General features: G+C 40.7%; 1 protein-coding gene across 1 annotated transcript in view; it reads right to left on the bottom strand.

Moving 5' to 3' along the window:
* Positions 1 to 3000, bottom strand: part of LOC124802434 (leucine-rich PPR motif-containing protein, mitochondrial) — a 207000-nt gene extending 204000 nt beyond the window's left edge. The window contains exon 1 of the mRNA XM_047263212.1: positions 2781 to 3000. Coding sequence (XP_047119168.1) covers positions 2781 to 2920 — 140 coding nt within the window. The 5' untranslated portion in view covers positions 2921 to 3000. The remainder of the gene's footprint in view (positions 1 to 2780) is intronic.
* Between the last annotated feature and the right edge of the window lie 22258 nt (positions 3001 to 25258).

The following is a 25258-nucleotide window of genomic DNA, read 5'->3' as shown; positions in this document are numbered from 1 at the left end:
AAGGTCTCGTATCCAGCTATAATCCGTACAGCAAAATGGGAGCTCTGACAACTGGCAGCACAGCTGCCAAAATTTGAAAATGAAGTGCAGTGGGCCAGCAACTGGTGGGGCAGGGTGACAGAACTTCCCCTTCCACCATTTGGCAGCCAGGGCTACAGAGCCTAACAATGCCATACGATTCATTGCAGCGTTCTATGGAGAGCTGTAATTTTTGATCAAATGTTTATTTCTCATATGCCAACAGTGTTTGGCTCCTTAAACAAACACACACGAACAAACTTTCAACATTAACAAGGTACAGCACAATGCACAAATTTTACGTATAACATATCGAATGAAGACATTACTTTTATTTTTAGAGAAGGAGAACGGAAACCCCAAGATCATCTGATTTATCATCTCTCATGACACCCACACAAGCTCAAGTAACTTTGCTTCAGTGGTCCCCATACCACGTTATTTTGTATGGATTCATCTCTTATGCCTTCTTGTATGTTCAACATTGCAATCTCTTTCAGATTGTGGTTCTTCCAATCGCCTGGCATTATTTGTCCGACAGCGCACTTACCAGCCTCTCTATCCCTGGCAATGTAAAGGTTTTATTTCACTTCACGACATCTGCTTCTATTTGAACCCAGACAAGTTTCACAGCATCATAATGGCAGCACTACAATGGAAGACGTATAACTTTGTGATCATGGTTCTCTGCTAACATATCAATTACAAAAGTGTCATCTGCGGCTTGTATCATTTCGTGTCAGTCAAGACCACGACCTCGAATATGGGAGGGACAGGGAATTCAGCCGTCACCTCTTCAAGGGGCCCATTCTGAAATCTGTCTTATGCAAAGTAGGGAAACAACAAAATTCAAATGGCTCTGAGCACTATGGGACTCAACTGCTGTGGTCATAAGTCCCCTAGAACTTAGAACTACTTAAACCTAACTAACCTAAGGACATCACACACATCCATGCCCGAGGCAGGATTCGAACCTGCGACTGTAGCGGTCGTGCGGTTCCAGACTGTAGCGCCTCTAACCGCTCGGCCACTCCGGCCAGACGGGAAACAACAGAAAACATATCTGGACAGGTAGATATAGATTTCAAGCATCATCCTTCTGAATACAACATAGTAAGTTAACCATTGTGTTAACTCACCCCATTAAGTAGGTTGAGACCACTACTTGGAAAGGTTTTCTGAACATAGAGGAATGTACGAGACGAGTGTCGGCTTTGAACAGCAACACAGGAAATGTGACAAACACAGTAAACATTACAGAAACTACTATATAGCGTGATGTTATTTCTGCGATTTTATAAAACAAGCTAAGCTACAGATCAGTCTGGCACCACAAGCACATTTATTTAGTTTCACACTTATTAGCTTCACCAACTCACAAGCAAATTGTTACCTTCCAACCTAACTTATACCTCAGACAAAGCCATAAATCAGTCTGCCACCACAACCAGTTTTTTATGCTTTTACATTCATCGAGGACAGCTTCACCAACTAACAACAAAAATGTGAATATATGCACCAAATCATGTAACAGCAGCCATTAACATTATGTCACTGCCCAAAGCCAACGACACATATCAAACATTTCTTTTGGCACGGTTTTGATTCTTTGCCAGGTTTGAATACTGTTTCTTAAGCTTAACAGTTTAATGTGTGCTGATCATAGAATGAAGGCTGTTATTGGTTGTTTTAGTTGCTGGTGAATCTTACATGTTGTATGACTGAGGTCTATGAAACAACCCAGATGATTCACCAGCAGTTAATGTAAACTGCATAGTGTAAACAAATGTGGCATGTGTATGTTGTCAATTAGGATGAGGGCACAGAATGGTAAAAGCCTACTTTTACAAGGTGGATATTATTTACTGACAGTGTCTTACCATCAGTCAAATTCTGGTGAAGGACAAGTGAAATAGCTGCTGCAACAAAATCAAAACTTCTCTGATCAGCAATAAAAATTAAATTTTACAAATCACCTGCAAGCATATATTTCTACTTAACAAGCCACTGGAAAAGAAAACTTCTGATATTCATACACAACAAATGATCCATCCCACTATGGAGAAGGTGGAAGAGTAATGCAGAAACTCACTGTGATCATAAATTTCACTGTAAAATTTAATTGCACATCTGATACAGGCTCACCAGAATAAGAAGTAGAAATCACGTAGTGGCAGTCAAAACTCAAAAAACTCGGCGCCAAGATTCATTCGGGCAAGAAGTGTTACAAACAAAAGTTTTAGTGGCTGCCTTAAGTGAGTATAAAAATGGAAGCAAAATACAGTAACGAAAATGATATAAACGCAAAGGATGGTTACTTTCACATTTGTTTCATTTTTAATGTTTTCCAAACACTGTACAGAAACAAGCCGATGCAATGAACTGTTTAGAAATGTGGTACCATTAGTTTTCTTGGTAACTCATATGTGTGTGCATACATTTACAACAGCAACAGTTAAGTGGTTATTGCCAAAATATTTGATGAGTTTGATATAAACACCAACGAGTATATGTAACTATTAGTCATAGCGGATGGGGGCTTACGGCTTTTAAATGTGCGATACCCAACAATTCATTGAACAAAGGCAGGTTTTAATAAACTGTACGTTTTATAAATCGTGTTGATTTCATATACATCAATCCATTCCTTTAAGCAGAGAGATTCATCTAAATCTACATTATACATAAAAGATAATCAAGAAATTTCACATTTTCTGACATATTCCTCTAGACATTGTGCATCACGCTAACATGTTACATGCCTTGCGAACTGGCTGTTGATGTAGTAGTTCACGGTGCTGGAACTTTGTGTGCCATCTTTTCTAACGTGTTTCAGAGGCAAGCCTCTCACGGCACTGGTAAAACACCGAGCAAAGCGTGCAGATCTCAACAACGTAGTCATCCTCAACAATGCTTACAAATAAAAGTCCCTACAACCCACGCCGGCTTTCGGCAATCACATTAACACAACATTCTCATCGAATATCGATTGTTTGGAACGACATTGGATCGATAAGAGGAAGGATCGATACCTATATAAATCGGAAAAAAGACGGATAATCATCAAGATTAGTTGACTGACTATCTTTCTCGAGTTTTCAAACCACGGATGTCGTTGTCGGCCGTGGTTAAACAGCCAATCTGAGTACCCGTTCGGTTTGTGCACTATAGCACTGCCAGACCTCTTGCTCACTTCAGTTTTTTTTCCTCTTTTGAGATAGGAGCAACCTCAGTCTCTTCTCAACGTCACCGCAGTGGTTTTTTATATTGAGTCCTGTTTCACCCACGTATTTTTGTAGTCAGCTCAAAAAAATGAAATGATCGTATGGCATTACTGGCCGGGAGACCCCGGACTCTTCGGCTACCTGGTGAGAGCCTCTCCATTTAATTCCACTTCGGACCCTCGCGATGGAGGTGAAATAAGATGAAACGATGAGGACAACATGAACAATAAGTTTCGGAGTGTATAAAATCTCTGACGCGGCAATAAAGTGAACCTAGGACCCCGCAAAATAGAGACAGTGACGCTAACCACTTTTTTCCGGTCCTCCTTCCACCCCGAATACGAGCTACGGACTGTCAGCTCAACATCTCATTCATTACGATGGAAACCTGATGCAATTTTACAAGCAATCAAATAGATAGTTGAGCAACACAAAATGAAAACCATACATTGTCGGTATGGTACTGATGTTAGCTGATAATGTACGTATGTAGTGTTAAATTGCAAAATAATGTGTACCAGTATTTATTGGCTGCAGTGTTCAGTGGTGAGAAATTAATGACCATTGTAACACTACCTTTTATATTGTTACTTATTGGTAACTCCTTTGTAGAACTGTTGCACACTACGAATAAACCGAATGAGATTGGTATTTCAAACAGACTGACCTTGTATTGAAGAGGATGAAGACTCCAGTCTACATCCAGCCTTCCTAATTTAGGTTTTCGCTGGTTTCCTCTGGTACTTCAGGCAAATGCTGAAATGGTTCCTTCTTTAAGGCCACAGCCAACTGTTTGCCCCAGTCTTGTCGAACTACCACTATAAGTGCATAAATGCAGGTATATAGACGAATTGTATACACTCTAAGACAAAAAATCACGCTCCATGAAGGAATTATCCGAATGGGACGGAAATTCGGCAGATATTATGTACTGACAAACAAATGATTAAATTTTCAGAAATATTGAATGATTTATTCAGGAGAAGGAGTTTCACAATAACGCATTTGTCCACCTCTGGTCCCTATGCAAGCGTGTGTTCGGCGTGTCATTGATTGATAGAGATGTTGGATGTCCTCTTGAGTGACATCGTGACACATTCTGTCCAATTTACGCGTAAGGTCGCCAAAATCTCGAGCTGTTAGAGGACCATGTCTATAGTGCTCCACACTTCTCAGTTTGGGAGAGATAAATAAGATCAGTCGACCTTGCTGGGCAAGGTAGGGTTTGTCACGCCCGAAGACAATCAGTAGAAACTCTCGCCGTGTGTGGGCGGGAATTAACTTGTTGAATTGTAAGCCCAGGATGTCTCGCAATGAAGGGCAACAAAATGGGGCGTAGAATATCGTCGACATTCGCTGTGCTACAAGGGTGTCACGGATGACAAACAAAGGGGTCCTGCTATGAAAAGAAATGGCACTAGTGGTTCATCACACCTGGTTGTCAGGCCATATGGCAAGTGACAGTCAAGTTGGTCAGCAACTAATGTCCGCGCTATTTCCAGTTCTTCGCTGGTCATCAGGGCTCAATTCGAAGTGTAATTTATCACTGAAGGCAATTCTAGTCCAGTCAATGAGATTCCATTTCGAAAACTTCTCTGTAGACACCTCGGACAGTGGTGAGTTATCAACCCAACCCAGATAGCACAGTAAGCCGGTTTCAAACTTGTTTCCAGATGTAAAGTTCAAGTATATAAGCTTGATCAAAGCTGGAATATTCAGGCCTGTTAGTTGGATTCAAGCTACAAACATCAAAGTTGGCAGAGTCCAAGCTATATTTCAAGCTTGACTTATCAAGTTTGGCTCCAGCTGTATCTACACACATGGAATACAGTCTGATATTTACAGCTTGTTTTAAGCTATATAATTATTAATCTGAATTTATTGAACCTAATTAATTAAATAAATATCAGAATGGAAATGGTGTGAAAAAAATTATCAAGACATGTATGTTTAAAATTTTTTATTTTCAAAGTGTTTAAAATTGTTTTATTTTAAAATTTAATTATTCTGAAACCCCTCCAGCCCCAGCACACAGACCAGAGCAGGATCAAATATCGCTGACATCTGCCGGTATAATGATCCTGTAACAGGTAAAAGAAAATGTTAGCCATACCTAAACATAAAAAATGTAAAAAGTTGAAACTGATCAACCTAAATATAATTTATGCCCCAGATTAGCAAAATAACTTCAAACTCATTGATGTAGTAAGAATCATTAACTAGTATAAACGTCACTGAGTAAGCAGCTGCTTCTGGTGACTTCATTCCAAAGAGTTTTAAAGTAATTTGAAATAACTTTTTGTTTGAAATTTTTAAAGTAAAGATGACATATGGGTAATTTTGCGATGACTTCATGAAGAAGTCACACATCACTATTTCTAATAGTTTCAGGGCCATTTAATCTGAATTTGAATTATAAAGAAACAATTACTAGAAGTCATATACACCTCATACTGTAAGCTTATAAGGAAACTACCGTTTAGAAAAATGTAGACTTTTATTCTACCCACAATTATTTTTTGGCGAGTGAATCGGAATCAAAATGAAATAAAAGATGAAATCGAAATGAATTTCAGAAATTACCAGTTCAGTGGAACTGAAATACAAAAGAACAAAAAAAGGCGACATTTTAAAAAGGTAAAATAACATTAAGTTTTAATTTATTGGTGCCACGCACTAGAGAGCTAGTTTAAAATGACCTCTTTTTGCTGAACATTTTGTAATATGTATTCTTAGCTGGTAATCCATTTCACTTTCACCCAGGCTCAATTTTTCTATGTAAAAGAATATGATATTTCTTTACATTATGTAATAATATTTAACATTTCTAGTATTAACGTACCACCAGAGAAAAATGCACCAACGTACCTGTAATACACTATATATCCTCTTCAGACCCAGTGTAGCAGTAAGGCAGGAGACGCCACACACTTACCGAACTATTTTCCAGTATAAAACAAACTTCACAACAGTCAACAGTCATTAACGCGCGTCACAAAGGTAAAATGGCCGTAAACCTAGCAGAGTCAGTGCAAGGCTTAAAAACGCTTGTGGCGCTTCCCGTGGACGTCTATGGAAGCTATGCTGTGCGCGCATCTGCTGTACAGCCTTCCAGGGAAATTACAGTTTATTTCAAGCTTGAGAAAATTATTTTAATTCAAGCTAAATTTTTACAGCTTGATGTAAACTGTGTAACAGGTTGATTTTTCAATCTCGAATTTTCAACTGAACCTAAACTCAATATCCACCTTAAAATAAGCTGTGTAACAGGCTGATTTTTCAATCTTGAATTTTCAACTGAACCTAAACTCAATATCCACCTTGAAATAAGCTTGAGTGCTATCTGGGAACTGTCACCCACCACACAGCCTGACAACCAGGAATGATGGTCAGGGGCGCTGTTTCTTTTCTCTTTTCGTAGCAGGACCCCCTGGTTGTCATCCACGCAACCCTAACAGCACAGTAGTACGTCGACGATATTCTACACCCCATATAGTTGCCCTTCATGGAAAGCCATCCTGAGATTACATTTCAGCAAAATAATACCCACCCACACACGGCAAGAGTTTCTATTGCTTGTCTTTATGCTTGAGAAACCCTACCTTGACCAGCAAGGTCCCCAATAGAGAATGTTTGAAGCATTATGGGCAAGGCCGTTGTAACAGTTTGGAATTTTGAAGATCTAATGCGTCAGTTGGACAGAATTTGGCGTGACGTCCCTCAGGAACTGAAATACAAATAATGCTATAAAGAATACCTACTTGCATAAGGCCCAGAGGTGGAGTTGCTCAATTTGTGAAGCTCTTTCTCTTGAATGGATCATCCAGTTTTTCTGAAATTTCAGTCATTTGTTTGTAGATTTATGTAAGATCTACCGATTTCCATTCTGTTAAGATAATTCCTTCATGGTGATTTTTTTTTTTTTGTTTTGTTTTGTTTTTGTCTTAGACTGTATTAATGTGTTAGAATACTGTGCAAATACATAAATACCTTTTCTTACAGAATAAACACATAAGCAAAGAATACAATTGTGTATTATGATTCATGAAAAACATTACAAATGAATACATTTATAAACTGAGCTGACAATTATGGTAGCACATAATGAAAGAATGACACAGAAAACACTATGTTGTATAAACTCGCTGTTCAAGAAGAAGGATTAAGCATGCCGAGATAAATGATTACAATGAGATAATGATTGTGACTGACAGGTGGTAACAGAAACTCATACAAAATAGTAAGTACTTTCGTTGTCATAACAGGGTGAAGCCTGGAATATGTATAAATAATAGTATGCTGCATAAAAAAGAAGTTAATTAAGTGAGGTGCATTTCCACCACAGCTGATTGTGTCAGATATTTATATAGAGGCAAGGGATTGTCCCACCAATTAAGTTTATAAGGCAGCAGGTAAGTTGGGCAAAAGGAGATTTTGTTAAAGGCAACTTGTAAGTCAGCCTATGAGAGAATTATGGAGGTATCTGGAATTTTAAGGCAATGTCGTTACTGCAAATATGTAAGGATATGTTAGGGATCAGAGATACACATTTGGTTAAATATGAAATACAGAATTAACAAATAAAGGCCACAAATAAGATTTTATATAGTACTCTTTGCCTTTACAAATGCCTGCTTGTCTCTGTGTATGTGCGGCTGGATATGGGTGTGTGTGCGAGTGTATACCTGTCCTTTTTTCTCCCTAAGTTAAGTCTTTCCGCTCCCGGGATTGGAATGACTCCTTACCCTCTCCCTTAAAACCCACATCCTTTCGTCTTTCCCTCTCCTTCCCTCTTTCCTGACCGTTGGTTGCGGAAACTTGAATTTTGTGTGTATGTTTGTGTTTGTTTGTGTGTCTATCGACCTGCCAGCGCTTTAGTTTGGTAAGTCACATAATCTGTGTTTTTAGATATATTTTTCCCACGTGGAATGTTTCCCTCTATTATGTCCATATCATTAATTTGAACCCAACAATTACGTTTGTTATTGTCACTGTTGCATTTCGAAATCTTTTCTGTCGTCTTATTTTCTCTCTCTGTTTTTGCCAGTAGTTTCACTTTGTATTTACCTTCTCCTTTTTACCGTAATCTGCTATACAATTTTATCCCGCCTATATATACTCAATAATACGTAACCCACTTCCAAACCGTAACCAAAAAAAATTTTTTTTTTCCGTTTTCAACACTACCGCTGCTATAAAATCCACCGTTTCTAGTTCACAAACAGTTCCTTTCACCTACTAAACAACTATTTCGGCTGGTTCTAATAACTTTCGCTTTATTTCCATTTCCGTTTTTCCCACATCACTGATCATTTTTATCCGCTTCGCACAGGTTTTAACGTCATTATTTCTTCGTCAGACAATTGTTAGCCTCATTTTCATAATCTGCCACCACAAAACCACTCCTTTTAATATATTTACAAGCAGTTTTTTCGAAATTTTCCTGAAATTCTCCACCCTTTAACGTGTATTTGCTGCAACACAACTACCTAACCTTTGTGCACATCGTTGTCTACCAACCCAAGTTCACCACAGGATCAACATAGCCCAGCTTTAACCAACACTTTTTTCGCCTTTTTTCACACCAGTTCTCCAGTTGCTTTCTAGTTCACCTTTATCTCTCCTCATATATTTTTATTTTCATTTTAGCCTCATGTTACACTTTCCACCTTCTAATACCATGTCACCCTCACAACACCCCCACAACAACCCCATTAAGTTTTATTTACATTCCCTCCGCAAACATGCCTTCGCCCTATCCAGGTTACGCTCCCATATTTTATTTTCTCAGGCTTGTCTGACATCTGGCATTACCCCCCAAAGGCCTCACACTTAAAGTTTTCATCTCTGGCTGCAACCCTTCTTTCCATCAGTCTTTATACCAGTTCCAAACTGAACAATCCATTGCCCTCACCCACCTAATCCTTCACCTACACATCAACTTAGCCAATGAACACACCCGTCAACTCCTATCCTTAATAAAAGTCCTTAATCTTTCCTCTCCCACATCCATACCGGCTGTTCAGAGCATCCTCCTACAGGCCAACCGCAAATTAGAACATCATGCCACCCTCCACATCAAAAAACTATCCAATCTCCTTGTTTCCCACCTCTGGAAAGGCAACTCACTCACCCTTCATAACCTTTCCAACAAAGCTCAACCTCCTCTCATTGCACACAAACCCAGTCTCTCCCATCTACTCAATCTCCCACTTCCAGCTCCACTCCCTCCAAAACCTCAAAATTCCAATCAACACAATCTGGAACCACAAGACTCTAATTCAGTAGTTAACTTTTCCTCCAAACATCTCTCCAAATCCGAAACCTCTGTCCTATCCAAAGGCCTCACCTTCAGCCCCACTCCCAGATTCAACCAAACAGCCCTTGTCAAAGATTTACTGTCCTACACTCGTACTCTCTGCTGGAAATATCACTTTGCCACGAAGAAAAATGATCCTACTCCTACTCCTAATGATCCAACTCCCCAGGACACTATCCAAATTGAACCCTGCCTGGAACAGTTCCGTCCTCCGTCGCAGCGGGACCCACCTCCTCTTCCTCAAAATCACCCTCTCCAAACCTTCCAGGAATTTCTGACTTCCAGCCTTGCATCTCAATCCTTCTTAAAAAACCTTAATCCTACTCCCAACATCACCACTGCTGAAGCCCAGGCTATCCGTGATCTGAAGGCTGACCGATCCATCGTCATTCTTCCGGCAGACAAGGGTTCCACGACCGTGGTACTTGATCGTCGGGAGTATGTGGCTGAGGGACTGCGTCAGCTTTCAGACAACACCACATACAAAGTTTGCCAAGGTAATCCTATTCCTGATGTTCAGGCGGAGCTTCAATGAATCCTCAGAACCTTAGGCCCCCTACAAAACCTTTCACTTGACTCCATCAACTTCCTGACCCCACTGACATCCCACACCCCTACCTTCTACCTTCTTCCTAAAATTCACAAACCCAATCATCCTGGCCGCCCCATTGTAGCTGGTTACCAAGCCCCCACAGAACGTATTTCTGCCTACGTAGATCAACACCTTCAACCCATTACATACAGTCTCCCATCCTTCGTGAAAGACACCAACCACTTTCTCGAACGCCTGGAATCATTACCCAATCTGTTACCCCCGGAAACCATCCTTGTAACCATTGATGCCACTTCCTTATACACAAATATTCCACACGTCCAGGGCCTCGCTGCGAAGGTGCACTTCCTTTCACGCCGATCACCTGCCACCCTACCTAAAGCCTCCTTCCTCATTACCTTAGCCAGCTTCATCCTGACCCACAACTTCTTCACTTTTGAAGGCCAGACATACCAACAATTAAAGGGAACAGCCATGGGTACCAGGATAGCCCCCTCGTGTGCCAACCTAATCATGGGTCCCCTAGAGGAAGCCTTCTTGGTTACCCAGGCCTGCCAACCCAAAGTTTGGTACAGATTTATTGATGACATCTTCATGAACTGGACTCACAGTGAAGAAGAACTCCAGAATTTCCTCTCCAACCTCAACTCCTTTGGTTCGATCAGATTCACCTGGTCCTACTCCAAATCCCATGCCACTTTCCTTGACGTTGACCTCCATCTGTCCAATGGCCAGCTTCACACGTCCATCCACATCAAACCCACCAACAAGCAACAGTACATCCATTATGACAGCTGCCACCCATTCCACATCAAACGGTCCCTTCCATACAGCCTAGGTCTTCGTGGTAAACTAATCTGCTCCAGTCTAGAATCCCTGAACCATTACACCAACAATCTGAAAACAGCTTTCGCATCCCGCAAATACTCTCCTGACCTGGTACAGAAGCAAATAACCAGAGCCACTTCCTCATCCTCTCAAGCCCAGAACATCCCACAGAAGAACCACAAAAGTGCCGCATTTGTGACAGGATACTTTCCGGGACTGGATCAGACTTTGAATGTGGCTCTCCAGCAGGGATACAACTTCCTCAAATCCTACCCTGAAATGAGATCCATCCTTCATGAATCCTCCCCACTCCACCAAGAGTGTCTTTCCGCCATCCACCTAACCTTCGTAACCTGTTAGTTCATCCTAATGAAATCCTAAAACCACCTTCCCTACCCTCTGGCTCCTTTCCTTGTAACCGCCCCCGGTGTAAAACCTGTCCCATGCACCCTCCCTCCACCACCTACTCCAGTCCTGTAACCCGGAAGGTGTACACAATCAAAGGCAGAGCCATGTGTGAAAGCACCCACGTGATTTACCAACTGACCTGCCTACACTGTGAAACTTTCTATGTGGGAATGACCAGCAACAAACTGTCCGTTCGCATGAATGGACACAGGCAGACAGTTTTTGTTGGTAATGAGGATCACCCTGTGGCTAAACATGCCCTTGGTGCACGGCCAGCACATCTTGGCACAGTGTTACACCGTCCGGGTTATCTGGATACTTCCCACTAACACCAACCTGTCAGAACTCCGGAGATGGGAACTTGCCCTTCAATATATCCTCTCTTCTTGTTATCCGCCAGGCCTCAACCTCCGCTAATTTCAAGTTGCCGCCACTCATACCTCACCTGTCTTTCAACAACATCTTTGCCTCTGTACTTCTGCCTCGACTGACATCTCTGCCCAAACTCTTTGCCTTTACAAGTGTCTGCTTGTGTCTGTCTATGTGCAGATGGATATGTATGTGTGTGTGTGAGTGTATACCTCTCCTTTTTTCCCCTTAAGGTAAGTCTTTCCACTCCCGGGATTGGAATGACTCCTTACCCTCTCCCTTAAAACCCACATCCTTTCGTCTTTCCCTCTCCTTCCCTCTTTCCTGATGAAGCAACCGTTTGTTGTGAAAGCTTGAATTTTGTGTGTTTGTTTGTGTTTGTTTGTGTGTCTATCGACCAGCCAGCGCTTTCGTTTGGTAAGTCACATCATCTGTGAAAATAATAAACAAAACAATATTTATATTTATTAAAAAACATAAACAGAGAAAAATTCTTGTGTAATTATTTATTCACATGAAATGTAATCCAAGTCAGATTAGTTTTTAAGTGTATATAGCTATATAGCTCACAGTCCATCAGAATTATTGTAAAAATCTTTGCTATTGGGGCTGTGGAAATTAGTTTCTAAGTGCATACAATCCATCAGAATTACTGTAACAGACACATTACTGGGACTATGAAATTTAGTTGTAGTGGTGAAAAGAAGTATCTCTGCATCAGTTTTTAGCGTAGATTTATACACCTGAAAAAATTGTAAACATTATCATCCAGTGATACTGGAAGAAAAACCTGTAAAATTAATTCTCAACTGGTGTTAACTATTGTAAAATATAAGTTAAAAGTATCTATGCATTGGAATAGCAGAATCAAATTGTACCTCAAGAACTATATTGTACCTCAAGAACTACATTGTACCTAAAGAACTGAACTGCAGCTCAAGAACTGAATTTCAGTTTCAAGAACTGAACTGTATCTGTGTGAACTGAATAAAAGAAAAAAATTGTTAGCTCATGTCTTTGTTCTTCTTGTTATTTGCAAAAAACCTATCCCCTATTGCATTATGTATGTATATACAGGGTGAAGTGAAATTTGCCCACTCGAGCTTTGCAGTGCGACTCCTCACATGCCAGCGATAAAACAATGTCTCCCACAAAAATTCATGTGGTGAGAACATCTGGCAGAAAAAGACCATTAAAGAGTGACAATGTGGCAACACTGTAACCACATGTATGGTAAGTACCTTGGTCAGCTCATATCAACTGTGATGTGCAGTGGATAGAGTTTTGGGTTAGCGTGCAGGAGGCCGAGTGTTTCATCCTGGGCTGGGGTGCATTTTTTTTTTTTAATTTGCTGTTTTCATTCTGACATTTCATACTTTAATATATACCATTTCTTAGGTGACATGTAATCTAAATTTACAACATTTTGTAACACTGAAGATAACAAATATGTGGTTAGACAAATAACAAATAGACAGTTGAAACAAATGACCTGTCATAGGACAGATTAACTACAAAAACAATATCAATTTCGAGATGCTAAAGATGATAGCACAGTACAGTAACACAACACCTACTTGTCATTTATACTACATGTAATATGAACACTCACATGTCACGTATTAGCAACCAGTGACAATAATAATGTCCATATTAATGACTGCATGACCTTCACAACAGAATACATTGTCTTCAGAACAACAGGTGCTCAAAGCGACCTCCCTGCATGTCCAAACATTGCGTTACCTGCCGGATCATAAAGCTCTGAACCCTTCGAAGCAAAGCTGCATCCACAGTAACAATAGCAGTATGAACATGCACTACCAATTCTTCCACATTCGTTGGTGGAGCAGAGTACATGTGCTCCCTAAGGTGCCCCCACAGGAAGAAATCCAGAGGATTTAGGTCAAGTGAATGTGGTGACCTACAACTGGATCTCCACATCTGAGCCATTTCCCTGGAAATTTTCTGTCCAAATACTGTCACAAATTAATTCCAGAGTGTGGAGAGGCACCATCATGTTGGAACCATATCCTCTGGAACATCTTCCAGTGCATCAGGCAGATAGTTTGAGAGGAGTGCATGATACCTTTGTGCAGTCAACCAGTCAGGCAACATGCAGCCAGCCAAACACCTTCACCAGAAATTCCAGCCCAGACATTGATACCAAAGTGAACTTGATAGCCATGGTCGCGGTGACATGCAGGTTAACCTCACACCTATGGTGGCATTACGAATATTGAAGACACCCTCATGCATGAATGCTGGTTCTTCTGACCATATTATAGTGTTCCCGTAGTCATCGTTGGCTTCCTGTTGTTTTTGGAACCATTCACGGATGACGATCTGCAGGCTACAAATGTTGTGTGAAAGCATAATGATAGGGGTGCAGCCCATGATTGTACAGCATGTTAACAACCGTGTATTGCGAGACACACAGCTGCCTTGCTATGCTACATGTACTTTGCTGAGGTTCTTGATGTATGACCTCCAGGATAGCTTCCTCAGTAGCTAAAGTACAGCAAGTCCATGGATGACCTTTGTCACACAATGGTGGAAGGAGATAACCTGACTTCTGAAGGTGAAGCTGCAGATGATGAAGCACGCTTTTATATGGATGGCACTGGTGCGGATGTCTAGCAGTATATTCATGAGTGGCAACACCAGCCCAGTTATCAGATACACCAAGGATCAGAAACATATCCACATATTCATCATTTGTGTATGCCATACATCTATGACACTGGTTTAGAGGTTTACAATGAGAAAATTCGATATATGTACGCATGTACATTGGAGTCTGTCACAGGTGCGTTACTCCGCTTGCAACTAGTCTGTGTCTGATGGACAGAGCACACAGTATAAACAGTCCTGTGTGCTGTTCCACCTAATGTGCATTACCCCTCTGAGAGATATTGTTCTGCATGATTCATCCCGACTCCGCTAATTGTGAAATGTTCGGTATCAAATTATACAGTTTCTCTAATAGTAACAGACATGATGTTTCCACAACCCCATCGATATAATAACAACAACAACAATAATAATAATAATAATAAAATAATTAATTGAGATACATGCTAAACAGCATGTGGTTACCAGACTCAATATTGAAAGGCATAATTAGTGGGACCATGGTGATAACACATATAAATAGTAACCAATTTGGACATTATTTGCAAAGCACATTGCTAGTACTACTGGTAATGTAAGTAATGAAATGTAATGGACCTGAAGGGTGAGGCTAGAATAATAGTTGGTACTTATCTATGGGACCATTGGAGAACGGTACAAAGAAACCAGGTTTTGCATCTAGTAGACGAGGTGCTGCAAATAAATTCACACCCATGACGTGGAAAGGGCTTTTTCCAAAGCTGACCAATCTTCCATTTCTATGATTGCAGTATGTAAGTGCTGTAATTGCTGTTGAAGATTAAGATACCAGATACTGTCCCACCTGCACTACATTTACCAAATAAAAATATGCCTGAACCCAGGATCGAACCATTGACCTTCTGCATGCTAACCCAACTCTATCCTCTGCACCAACTGTACAGCAGGACTAATATGTGCTGACAGAGTTAGTTACCATACATGTGGTTGCAGTGTTGCCAGATTGCCACTCTTTTCATCCTTTTTCCACCGGATGTACACGCTGGACGAAATTTTGTGACAGACATTTTTTTATCGCTGGCACCTGAGGAGTCGCACTGCAAAGCCCAAGTGTGTGAATTTTGTTTCACCTTGTATAAAGGCTGTGCAGGACACAAATGACATTAGTTTTTATGAAGATGAGTGTTATTAAGGAGGTGAAGTTTAAGACAGTGAATAACAAAATATGTGGAATGACTGTATGGAATTACACCTATCATGCAGCATGTACTGGGTTATGGGAGCAGGGGGCACATGACCGCATCTGCTTCTCAAGACATATAGCAGACATGTTTAAAATTATACCTCCTGTGCTTGAAGAAAACCACAGACATATTTCCTGTATGAAACTGTATACCATCACAGTGAGAACAGGGTGAAGAGAAATTATACACATGTTATGAGGTAAAAATTCATTTATTTTTCATCTAACTTAAAAGTAATTTTACAGTTTCATAAGCAGACACAGCAACACTATTTTCACACAACTTCTTCTTGAGTCAACAGAGAGCAGGAAACCCATAGAATAGCAGCAAAATTGGAAGATTCAGTGCTTCCATGAGATCTTCTCCTTCCCCTTCACATAGATGATGGTATCCATGTGGTCGAATAATTGAAGCAACATCACCATATCTTTATAGGGGGTATGTCAGGATCATTCCAGTGAATTCCATGGTAGAAATGTGTTAGCTACTTTGCACTCTTCCATGTTTTAGCGTACTTCACATCCTTGAACAACCTCGGTGATGCAATGATTGCTGAGAATATCTCTATTCTTCGAGCACCTTAGTGTGTGCTATGAATGCAACATCTTTAAATATGAACTTTCTACGCTCATCAAAATAGAAACCATGAGGGCCTGCAATGATGTTCAAACCTTGAGATACCATTGTGGAATGTTCTGGGTATGATGCAGCACTTGTTCATTTATACAGCTTATTGCACAACATGAGTGAATGGGTAGTAGTTAATCACATGATCATGTAGAACTAGAACATTCACTGTGGTGTGTCCTGAAAAATTTGCTGAGGGTTCAAATTCAATTTGTACATCTATAGGTCCAGACTTAATTATCTCGTTCTGTTTTGAGCAGTCTATGATGATGATCAGTGACAGCTTCTTGAATTTCCTTGGACTGGGTAGACATCCCCCACCTTCTTCAGCACTTTCACAGTAAGAAGCACGAAACCTCACATACATGTCATATGCTAGACTGTATGCATTTTCATCCCACTGCTGGTGTAAATTATCATATGGATAGAATTCTGGATTCAGGTAGACTCTAGCATTAGTTAACTTGCAGTTGTCAAATGCAGTGGGATCATTTGCTATAGCCCCTCCTCTATCACTCTGAAATGCAATTATGATAAATCTAGGCACCTCTAGCTGTGAAGAGGTTTTAACAGCCCATGTTTGTCTGCTTGCAGTCAGTAGTACTGGGCACTTGAAACCCTCCCAAGAGCAGAATATTATTGATGGATATGTATTGGAATTTAGAAATTTTAAAAGCTCCAAATGCTCCTCATCTGATACACCAATGTGAGGCATTTTCCATATCATCTTGCTGATTGTGATCATGTTCTCGTATCGAGCTCCTTGAGTGTATGAGTAATTATCCATTGTACTCTGTACCAGAATGAGTTTTCTGTTTAGCATTCACAATAATCTGCTTCATGTCCTCAATGTAGCCCATAAAAGTTTTTAGATGTATGCATGCAGTAAATTGTTTGTACTCTGCAACTGTTCTATCCACCAGATCATCTATGAACTATCCCTCATTTTTTAAACCATTCAAATCCATGGGTCATGCAGAGATATATGTTTTAAGGGTTGATGTTATGTCAAAATTGTGTGTATGGTTGAACTCAGACCCACTGAGTTCACAGCATATCTCTTGAAACAGCAGTGCTAAAGCATTACATGTAAGCTTGGATCCCACTTTAGCGGTGCCATTGGTTTTCTTGAATGATCCCTCCAAATATATGAAACTCTTGCATGGAAGTGTCAGAGCATCTTTGTGCTGGATGACAATTCTAATTTCATAATTCTTGTTAAATGTGGTTGAAGCGTAACGTTTATGTGAGAAGTATTCCTGACACATAATTCGTTCACCATACTCTACTGGACTTTTTATATTTAGTGAGGACATCATTGCAAGTTTTCAAGCAAAGTAATTTAAGAAACTAATAGTTTGCATGTGTTATCACTTTGCAGTTCAGCAGCAATGTGATGTGCTGTGGACAGTGTGTAGTAGCTTTTATACCATACATCCATCCTGCCTCATTTTAGTTTTAACAGGTAATGCCCAGGCAAATTTAGAGTATGTATCAATAACCATTAAAATATATTTGAACCATTATTCTCATGTGAATATTCTCTCAGATCTACAAGATTGCCTGCCATAAGTCACTCAAACCTTTAATCATAACTAGCTCATGAGAGTATGTTTTGCATGCTGGTTTGTGCAGTTCACGAACCACTGTCCCCATGCTTATTTGATGATACCTCTCTCTCTAAGCTCAGAGATTACTGAAACAGCCTCATTCGAATGAGCTATATAACCTGCAGCAGCTGATGCCATCAGCAAATGTAGTTGATCTGTTAGCTCATTGGAGGTCATCATAATAGATATATTTATACTGCGGGATTCGATTGTTCATGTCATTGACTTTTATGCACTCGTCTGAGTGCAACATCATGACGCAGAAATCGTGAAATTACTCACGAACAATTCCACGGCTCTTAAGATCAGGCCTTGTGTGCTCCATGGGTCAAGTGTCCCACTCCAGGGTGATGTCTCAACTTTTTCAGCCCACCCACTCGTCCCATCATCCATGAGAAACAGATTTTTGACACCATACACAACCTTTCCCACCCAGCCATTAAGGCCATGACCAGGATTATCACCAAACACTTCATGTGGCTGGATTTAAAGCTCAGAGCCACAACTGGAAATGAGCACGTGTTGCATGCCAACACTCCAAGGTCAGTAGGCACGCACAATCCCCGACTGCCACATTTATGTATCCCCAGGTCGCTTCAGACAGGTACACCTCGATTTGATCAGTCCACTGTGCCCCTCACAAAACTATAGATACATTCTGTCAATTATTGAAAGGGCGACCCGTTGGGTGGATGCTACCCCTATGATGGACATTTCTGCAGACTCTGTTGCTCGTTCTTTCATGGCCACATGGGTTTTTTGCTTTGGCTGTCCATCCTATGTTAAAACAGATCAAGGCTGGCAGTTCAAATCTATACACTTTTCCAAATTATGTGAACTCTGCGGAGTGGCACGATTCCAGACTGCTGCCTACCTCCCCCAAAGTAATGGCCTTGTGGGGCAGTGGTATCGGATCTTAAAAGCCACCCTCATGTGCCACAACTCCTCATGGTCTGATGCATTACCCTGGGTTCTCCTGGGTATCTGCGCACCCTTCAAGAAGGACCTCGAGGCCTCCTTGGCCAAAATATTGTATAGTGAACCCTGGGTCTTTTGGCCCAGTTTGTTGAAGACTCACCTCTGCTTGCAGACACTGAACTCCATCTGCTAGTAGAGCAGGTGCACTCCCATATTTCTCAATAGCATGTTCCACCTCCTGGTTCTCACTCCACTCTGACTGTGTTTATCCACAATGAGATAAACAAGTGTGATTATGTGACGTTACACAATGACTCAGTGCACATAGCTTTACAATGGCCATATTCTGGCCCACATAAAGTGTTAGCATGTGCAACGAACACATTTGACATCCTCCTACACAACCGACATCTCACTGTTTCAGTTCACCGACTGAAGCCAGCATGGACCATTGCAGAGGACGCTGTGGATGATACTGCTTCTGTTGAGCTACCTACATCACCACATGAGGTCTCCGTCAAAACCGACATCTCGTCGCCCAATGGCTGCTGAGCACTGGTGCCAACTCCAGCCTGCCCAAGTCTGACCCCTGATGGCAAGGGTTCCCCTTCCTCACCCCTCACCCACTTTTCCCCTTCCCCTCCTGGCCTTTTACCCTCCAAACAGAAGTGTCCTGTTTTGCACCAGATGACGTCCCTCTACAGGTATGCGACAATTTCATTTTCATCCTTTACTCTCCTCCAAACTCAGCCAATGACTCTCCCACCTCTTCTGTTTTTGCCATCAAGCACCTCAAACTTCCCACAGATGTGGAGATCAATGCAATCTCTTCTTTCATTGATGCTACAGGCCTCCTAACTGTCACCATCCCACTCACTCCTCCCCCTCTGACCAATTCTGATGATCCACCCTGCTCAAATGTGGGCCGCTTATTACACCTATCCATGTGGCACAAGAACTATGTCATTCCTTCCCCAGCCCCTCTCTCCCTTGCCTATCAGCAGCGACTTGCACGGGCCCTTCCTAGGGACCCAGATGTACCTATGGCTCCTGGATCTTTGCCTGTGTGCAGTGTCCCTGATGCCTTCCCCTGCGTAGTGCAAGTGCTCTGCAATGCCAGGAGGGGTGACGGGGGGGGGGGGGGGGGGGGGGGGGAGCTCACTCTGTGGCGGCATGTAATCAGTCATCTGTATTTGGATTGCCTTCTTTGCGGTTTACGGCTGATAGCGCATGGCGCTTCAGTTCATTGCAAAGATTTGAAATGGAGTGACTGTGTGTTGATGTATAGCAGTATCAAGCCGATCATTAAAGTACTTATCTCTACACGTGGAATCTTAGTGTGTTCATTTAAGCCATTGTATCTACTTCCACAAAACAATGGAGTGACTGTGTGTTGATGTATAGCAGTATCAAGCCGATCATTAAAGTACTTATCTCTACACGTGGAATCTTAGTGTGTTCATTTAAGCCATTGTATCTACTTCCACAAAACAATTATGGTAATAGCCAGGGAGATCAGGAACTTATTAGGGCAGTACATGAAAGACAGGTGTTACTTGTTGACATCAGTTCAACAGTGCACACTTCCTCTACAGTTTTTGCGTTCTACAGCTCCCTCTAGTACCATGGAAGTCATTCCCTCATGTCTTAGCAGATGTCCTATCATCCTGTCCCTTCTCATTATCGGTGTTTTCCACATATTCCTTTCCTCTCCGATTCTGCGTAGAACCTCCTCATTCTTTACCTTATCAGTCCACCTAATTTTCAACATTCGTCTATAGCACCACATTTCAAATGCTTCGATTCTGTTCTGTTCCAGTTTTCCCACAGTCCATGTTTCACTACCATACAATGCTGTACTCCAGACGTACATCCTCAGAAATTTCTTCCTCAAATTAAGGCCGGTATTTGATATTAGTAGACTTCTCTTGGCCAGAAATGCCTTTTTTGCCATAGCGAGTCTGCTTTTGATGTCCTCCTTGCTCTGACCATCATTGGTTATTTTGCTGCCTAAGTAGCAGAATTCCTTAACTTCATTGACTTTGTGACCATCAATCCTGATGTTAAGTTTCTCCCTGTTCTCATTTCTACTACTTCTCATTACCTTTGTCTTTCTCCGATTTACTCTCAAACCATACTGTGTACTCATTAGACTGTTCATTCCATTCAGCAGATCATTTAATTCTTCTTCACTTTCACTCAGGATAGCAATGTAATCAGCGAATTGTATCATTGATATCCTTTCACCTTGTATTTTAATTCCACTCCTGAACCTTTCTTTTATTTCCATCATTGCTTCCTCGATGTACAGATTGAAGAGTAGGGGTGAAAGGCTACAGCCTTGTCTTACACCCTTCTTAATATGAGCACTTCGTTCTTGATCGTCCACTCTTATTATTCCCTCTTGGTTGTTGTACATATTGTATATGACCCGTCTCTCCCTATAGCTTACCCCTACTTTTTTCAGAATCTCGAACAGCTTGCACCATTTTATATTGTCGAACGCTTTTTCCAGGTCGACAAATCCTATGAAAGTGTCTTGATTTTTCTTTAGCCTTGCTTCCATTATTAGCCGTAACGTCAGAATTGCCTCTCTCGTCCCTTTACTTTTCCTAAAGCCAAACTGATCATCAATGTTTCTAACTGTAATAAATAGGGGCAAGAAAATTTTGCAAATACTATAATGGGAAAAATATGCAAAATTAGCAGTGTTTATCGAAATAAAGTGAAATTGGCGACTTTTACAGCATATAGCAAAATTTGTAATGTTGCAGCATATAAAAATGTTACAAAAATAAGGACAGCAATTTACTTATATTTATAACTGATAATTACTGAATGGCAAAACAGGATTTCAGCTTCTAATCTCCTCAAGTCTGGGGGTTCATGTATAATCTTAAAATAACAGTTCATTTCTTGCCTAACGAACTTTGATTAGACATTGTAAACAGCACTGAAATTAGCAAAAAACATCACCAAATTTGGCAAAAAACAGAACTGAATGTGGTAAAAGCACATAATTTGGCAAAAAATCACAATAGGATATGGCAAAAAGTACCCTGGAATTTGATTAAAAACATCATCAAAATTGGCAAGAAAACAGCTCTGAATCTGATAAAAAAAAACATCAAATTTGATTATGAAACAATAACACAAAACTTGGCAGAAAACAGCACCAAATTTGGCAAAAACAAAAAACACCAAATTTGGTAAAAAGAACAAAACAAACAATACTAAAGTAAAAAAAAGGACAAACACAGAATTTGGGGCAACACCGATACTGGCAAAAAGCAACAAAGAATTTGGCAAAAGCAACAGGGATTTTGGCAAGAAAAACGGAATTTGACAACAAGGAATTTGGCAAAAAGCAACATCAAATTTGACAGGAAAAAACCTTATATTTGGCAAAGAAACAACACAGAACTTGACAAAAAATAACACTGAATCTGACAAAAAAACATAAAATTTGGCAAAAAATAACACTGAATTTGCCAAAAAACAGCACCAAATTTGGTTATGAAATAAAGGATTTTTTGCTGTCCCTAGTAATAAAGTTACTGATTAATTACAAGCAATCTGTGAGAGTTTGCATCCAGTCTAGTGGGAGGAAGCAAAAAGTAGATTGAATATTGTAGAGGAAACAGGCACACCTGTTAGTGTGAAAGATGGCAGTGCCTTCCAGACAGGCCACTGCCATGGTAATACCCATCAAGCACTTCCCTTTCATTTTGTTTTGATGATTATCATACAATTTTATTCACCTTTGGTGTATCTAAATTTTCCCTGATTGATTTTAATCTGATGGGCTCTCAGGTTTAGGGTAAACCACTGATTGATCTCACAGTACTTGCATGACTCGCATAGCAGTAGTAAAATTAAACATGACTGTAGAGACAGATTTTTGGATGCTGGAGGTGACCATTGCATTATGGGTGGCTTTAGAACTTTCCCCGAGCAGCAAGCAAATTTGCCGAACCTCCTCATTGCTAGCCTGCCTTTGTAGTCACCGAAACTGGCAGTGGGCACTGAGGGGTGAGAGCATGTGAGAATTGTGGTAAGGAAGGTGATTTCTTAGGGGAATTTTAGGACAGAGTGGTTCACCTGTAAAGGAGATCACATATAGGACACTAGTGCAGTGTATTATTGAGTACTGTTCAAGTGTTTGAGGTCTGTACTAGGTCAAATTGAAGGAAGACACTGAAGCAATTCAGAGGCAGGGCTGCTAGATTTGTTATCATTAGGTTTGAACAACAATTACGTGTTGCAGAGGAGCTTCAGGAACTCAAATGGGTATCCCTGGAGAGAAGGTGATGTTGTGTTTGAGAAACACCATTGAGAAAATGTATAAAAATGGCATTTGAAGCTGACTGCTGAACGATCGTACTGTTGCCAACATACATTGTGCGTAAGGACCTTGAAGATAAGATATGAGAAATTAGGGCTCATATGGAGACATACAGACAGTCATTTTTTCCTCATTCAATTTGCAAGTGGAACATGAAGAAAAATGACTAGTTGTAGTACGGGGTACCTTCTTCCACACTCTCTATGGTGGCTTGTGGTGCTTCTATGTAGCTGTAGACATGCCTTGTGCATGGAATTTCAACGAAGCTCGAAGCTCACAATTTGCAGCATAGTTCCCAGAACTGATCATGGCACTTTTGTTCTGAATTGAGTGGAAGTACTGACCCAGAGCCTTCAAAGGTTCTGTGACACACTAGGTTGTGACTTCCTGGACTTGCACCTTAGGTTTGACAACTGTAGGGTCCCCATAAATGGGTCAGGTGTGCACTACACATCAGAGGCTGTTACTCAGTTAGATGACTGGATGTGGGGTGTGCGCAAGGGTTCTTTAGATTAGGTAGTTCTCCATCCAATTCAGATAATGATAGCTCTGAGAAACCTAGAAGTATTAGTGTAAGATCAAAAGAAATGCCTTGCACATGTGAGAGTATTAATTCCTAATGGTAAATTGCTGAAGCATTCGCAACAAAGTACCAGAGTTTGAAGCACTCATGAAAAGCAGTGAAGTTCCCATGGTACCAGGTAAGAATGCTGACTGAAACCTGAAATTGATAGCAGTGAGATTTCTAGGGAAAATTTAAGAGTGTATCAAAAGGATAGGCGAATTGGAAATGGAGATAGTGCATTTGTCGCATTGGACAAGAAACACAAAAACACTGAGATAGCAATTGAACCATCATGTGAGATTGTTTGGGTAGGACTCAGTATCAGCAGTGGGCATAAAATGATAATTGGACCCTTCTATCATTCACCAGACTCATCTTCTGATGTAACCAAAAACATTAGAGAAAACCTCAGTTCACTTGTATATAAGTTCCCCAATCATGCTGCAATCATTAGTGGGAACTTTAATCATTCAACAATTAAATGGGAAAATTAGTGTTTTGTTAGTGGTGAGTTTCATAATACATCCTGTGAAACATTACTAAATGTTCTCTCTGAAAGGTACCTAAAAAAAGATAGTTTGGAATGCCATTCCTGATGAAAGTATATTGGATCTAATAGTAACAAACAGAACTGACCACTGTTCTCAGTGACTGTGAAGCAGCTGAGTCTACAGTGATTACCAAAGTTCAAAGACACAGAAAGATGTATATTTTCAATACACTAGATAAAAATTGGTAGTGTCATCATTCAATGATGAACTTGAAACTTTCCAGCACAGGGCAGGAGCATGTAGAGGAACTATGGCTCAAGTTTAAGAGAATAGTTGACCCTGCACTGGATAAGTATGTACCCAGTGAAACAGTTTACAATGGGAGGGAACCTCCATGGTATACAGTCACCATAAACAACTTCTAAGGAAACAGAGATCGCATAATAGATGTAAAACAAAGTGTAGAACTATAGATAGAGAGATGCTGAACGAAACATGTTTGATTGTCAAGAGAGCAATGCATGATGCCTTCAAAGACTACTGTAGTACAATATTGTCAAGTGATCATTCTCAGAACCCAAAGTAATTCTGATTGTTTGTAAAGGCTGTTAAGTGTCACCAAAGTTTGTGTCCAGTCCCTAGTGGAAGAGATATGAACTGAAATGAACTGAAACTGAGGGTAGTAAAGCAAAAGCTGAAATGCTTAACTCCATTTTCAAATGTTCCTTTACAAAGGGAAACCACAGAGAATTTTCCAATAATCCTCATGGTGCAACCACAACAGAGGGGTATCTGTTGAGAGGCCAGACAACGTGTCATTCCTGAAGGTGGGCAGCAGCCTTTTCAGTAGTTGCAGGGGCAACAGTCTGGATGATAGACTGATCTGGCCTAATAACATTAACCAAACCGGCCATGCTGTGCTGGTACTGTGAACAGCTGAAAGCAAGGGAGAACTACAACCATAATGTTTCCGAAGGGCATGCAACTTTACTGTATTGCAAAATGATGATGGTATCCTCTTGGGTAAAATATTCTGGAGGTAAAATTGCCTCCCATTTGGATCTCTGGGTGGGGACTACTCAGGAGGACGTCATTATCAGGAGAAAGAAAACTGGCATTCTATGGA

This window comes from Schistocerca piceifrons, chromosome 6, assembly GCF_021461385.2.
Source record: "Schistocerca piceifrons isolate TAMUIC-IGC-003096 chromosome 6, iqSchPice1.1, whole genome shotgun sequence".
NCBI classification, from domain to species: Eukaryota; Metazoa; Arthropoda; class Insecta; order Orthoptera; family Acrididae; genus Schistocerca; species Schistocerca piceifrons.
Note: the sequence above shows the minus strand (reverse complement) of the source record. Positions and strands in the feature narration are given on the sequence as shown.